The sequence below is a fragment of the Lutra lutra genome, chromosome 6, assembly GCF_902655055.1.
Source record: "Lutra lutra chromosome 6, mLutLut1.2, whole genome shotgun sequence".
Classification (NCBI taxonomy): Eukaryota; Metazoa; Chordata; class Mammalia; order Carnivora; family Mustelidae; genus Lutra; species Lutra lutra.
This window is the reverse complement of record NC_062283.1, coordinates 153,417,058-153,420,195: the sequence shown is the minus strand read 5'-3', so window position 1 is coordinate 153,420,195 and position 3,138 is coordinate 153,417,058. Positions and strand designations below refer to the sequence as shown.

Here is a 3,138-nt window from a genome sequence, read left to right as displayed (position 1 = left end):
CCCATCTCCTGCGGCTGATCTGGAAACTATAAAAGTTTATTTACCTTTTTTGAATCACTAAAGGTTTTTTCTTTTCTTTTTTAAAAACTGAAGTAGAATTAACATGCAGCGTGGTGTTACTACACACACAGTGAACGGTACAGTGAACGAGCAGCTATGCATCACTCAGTCCCGTTACAAGGGCAGTCCCCATACAGCGTTATTACAGTATTGCTGACTGTGTTCCCTGTGCTGTCCTTTTCATCCCTGTGACTTACTCATTTTTTTTTAGAAAAGGTAATTCAGTTTTAATTTATTTTCATCACTTTTTCTTCATGATCCAGATATTTTAAAATGCAAAGAAAATTAACTTTCCATGATATGTCAGGGACTGGCACTAAAAAAATTTTCAGACTGCAAATGAGTTATACAAATGAAAATATCAAATGGAGATCCAGTTATCAAAATGAAAGCACTCAACATATTAAAAGTTCACAATTATTTGTTTAGAGCACATAAAAAGTCAGCTTGCTAACCAATTGTTGTGATTTTAAAGAATTATAGCAGAGGTTTGAAGAAAATAGATTAGTTAACTTATAAAGAGATTAAAGAGCTTGAAACAAGTATTAAAAAGAAATTTGTGACTTTATTAGAATGGTGTTAGGCTTTAAATATACCAATTTTGGTAGTCAAATTTACTTTTAATAAGAAATGACACTACAGAACTGCAGTACTGGTCTCACAGTCTTCTCTTTACTTTTCCTTTAAAGCAAGAAACAGGATTCGAGTAGTCAGAAAGCACTAGCGGGCATCAGTTAATCCAAGATACTAGCTTCTTAGTTCCAAAAGCACTTGCAAAGAAAACCATTGTGGGGTACAAGGGGGTGGAAGCCATTTGTAATAACTGGAATCCCGTGAGTGTGTGTGTACGCCAAGTCTCAGGAGGCTTTTTTTTTTTTTTAATTTATCCTTTACTTGGTCAGTTGTTTCTCCTCAAATACTAGTTTTTCTTTGACTTTTTTCCTCAAAGTATAAAAAGTATGAAATATAAACAAGCCCTTGCATTGCACACTTAGAAGTGTACAACTCAAGCATTATAGAGCTATCTACATACCGATAAATCCCATCAAATCTTGGATAATTCAATAATATACAAAATATCAGGGCACAGAAAGAACTAAAACGCACTTCTTTTTGTTACACATAAGATTCAAATATTCAGTCTAAAGAAAAACACTTAATCATTTTGGCTCTCCTCTACATTCGCATGTTGATACACTTATTAAAATATTCCTGTATAATTATGTTTGGTCTTCTTACTTCAAGTCAGGTTTAAAACCTCAAAACCAGCCATCCAGACAAAACAGGTGATCAGAAAGATTATTTCTTCCCCACCTCCCTAGCCCCAATAATTATGAAATCAATTTTACGACATGACTCCAAACACTGGATTGTGACGACAAATGCTAGGTCCAATTTCTTCATAATCCTTTTTGGTGTGGCATACTTGGTAGAACTCAGGCGTGGAAGCCAGCATGGATCCTCCAAACCAAACTGCATATCGCTGCATGTGGTGTGTAATGACTTGTACATCAATAGGTTTTGGCTTCAATCTGCCACCACTCAACTCCTCACTTAATTTCAGCCTGGTATCTACAGTTCTTTTCAAATCTCTTTGCAAGCGACGTCCAAAGTCCCTGAACATGGTTGAACCTCCAGAGAGGACAATATTCTTATAGAGTGGACGCCTGACATCAATACGGCAATTCTGAATTACTTCATCTACAACTTCTGAGATAGGTTGAGTAAAGTCTGGATTAGCAAACTCCGGATGAAAAAGATTCAGGTCCCAAGAATCTTTCGTAACCAACATCAATAGAAAATTCTTTCTTTGAGATAGCATTGATTCCAGTATATTGCTTAATCCACTTTGATCCATCTGTGTCATACTTGTTAAATTCTTTTACTAAATCTGGGCAGACATAACTATAGCTTTCCTTTACTGCCTTAGCAGTTTCCAAGGATTGCTCTGGAGGGATTCCTACTTCTCGGTCTCTCAACAACTGCTGAATAAAATATGTTATATCTCGTCCTGCGATTGGAATGTGCTTAATACAGCTGCCAATCACATACCCTTCAGCCACTGGAATGACTTGGGTGACACCATCTCCACTGTCTATTACCGTACCAGTCAATGTCCGTTCTCCTACTTGTCTTGAGGTCCGAGAGGCAGCTAATGCAAGAACAGCCTGCACAGCCATGGACAAGCCTGGAACACTGAAGGAGTCAAACATTATTTCAGCAGTATATTCCCTGTTTTCTGGAGTATTCAGTGGAGGTTCAGTCAAAAGAAAATAATGGTCTTCTGGTTCTGCTCTTAAATATTTAAAGATCACTTGTTCCATAAACCTTTCCATCAAGTCCCGATCTTCAACTATACCATGGCGAATTGGCCACTTTGTTGCATACGTAGGTTTTTCTATTGCTTCATCACCGATAAAGAAGTCTAGGTCATCAACACCTTTCATCACCCTCCTTTGAGCTTGATCACCCACTTCTGCAGACTCCTTAATAGCAATACAGGAAGGGATGATAAACTGTGGTTCTGTATTTCCAGCACATCCTAGCTTTGTATACCCCGTGCCACAGTCCACCACACAGGCCGGCAGCCGTCCCGCCATCTTCCTCCTTGCCTGCTACTGCCGCTGCCGCCGTCTGCTCCGTGCTGATTGGGGACAGGGATTGGCGGCAGGAGATCGGAGCTATCTGACCATCCACAGCCGGGCCGCCCTCTCTGTCCGGGGGGGAGCCGGGAAGCCGAAGCAGTAGCGAGAAAGCAGCAGGCTCGGTCAGCAGCTACCACTTCCGCAACCCAGGCGGGCAGACAGTCCAACTTACTCATTTTATAACTGGAAGAATTTGTACCTCTTAATCCCCTGTATCTATCTTACCCCCCCACTGCCCCTCTGCAAACCACCCATTTGTTCTCTGTGTTCAAGAGCCTTTTGTTTGTTTGTCCATTTTGTTTTTTAGATCCACCTATGAGTAAGTCGTACAGTATCTGTCTTTCTCTGACTGACTTACTTCCCTTACCATCACACTCTCTAGCTCTATCCACATAGTTGCAGACATTAAGATCTCGTGTTCTGTTACTGCTCT

The 3,138-nt window shown here is 40.1% G+C and overlaps 1 protein-coding gene across 1 annotated transcript; it reads right to left on the bottom strand.

The window, feature by feature from the left end:
* Positions 1–272: 272 nt before the first annotated feature.
* LOC125103129 (actin-related protein 3-like) lies at positions 273–2,864 on the bottom strand. Its single transcript, XM_047734956.1, is given in 2 exon segments — positions 273–1,820; positions 1,822–2,864. Coding segments are annotated over 2 exon segments (1,254 nt in total). The 5' UTR covers positions 2,661–2,864; the 3' UTR covers positions 273–1,405.
* Between the last annotated feature and the right edge of the window lie 274 nt (positions 2,865–3,138).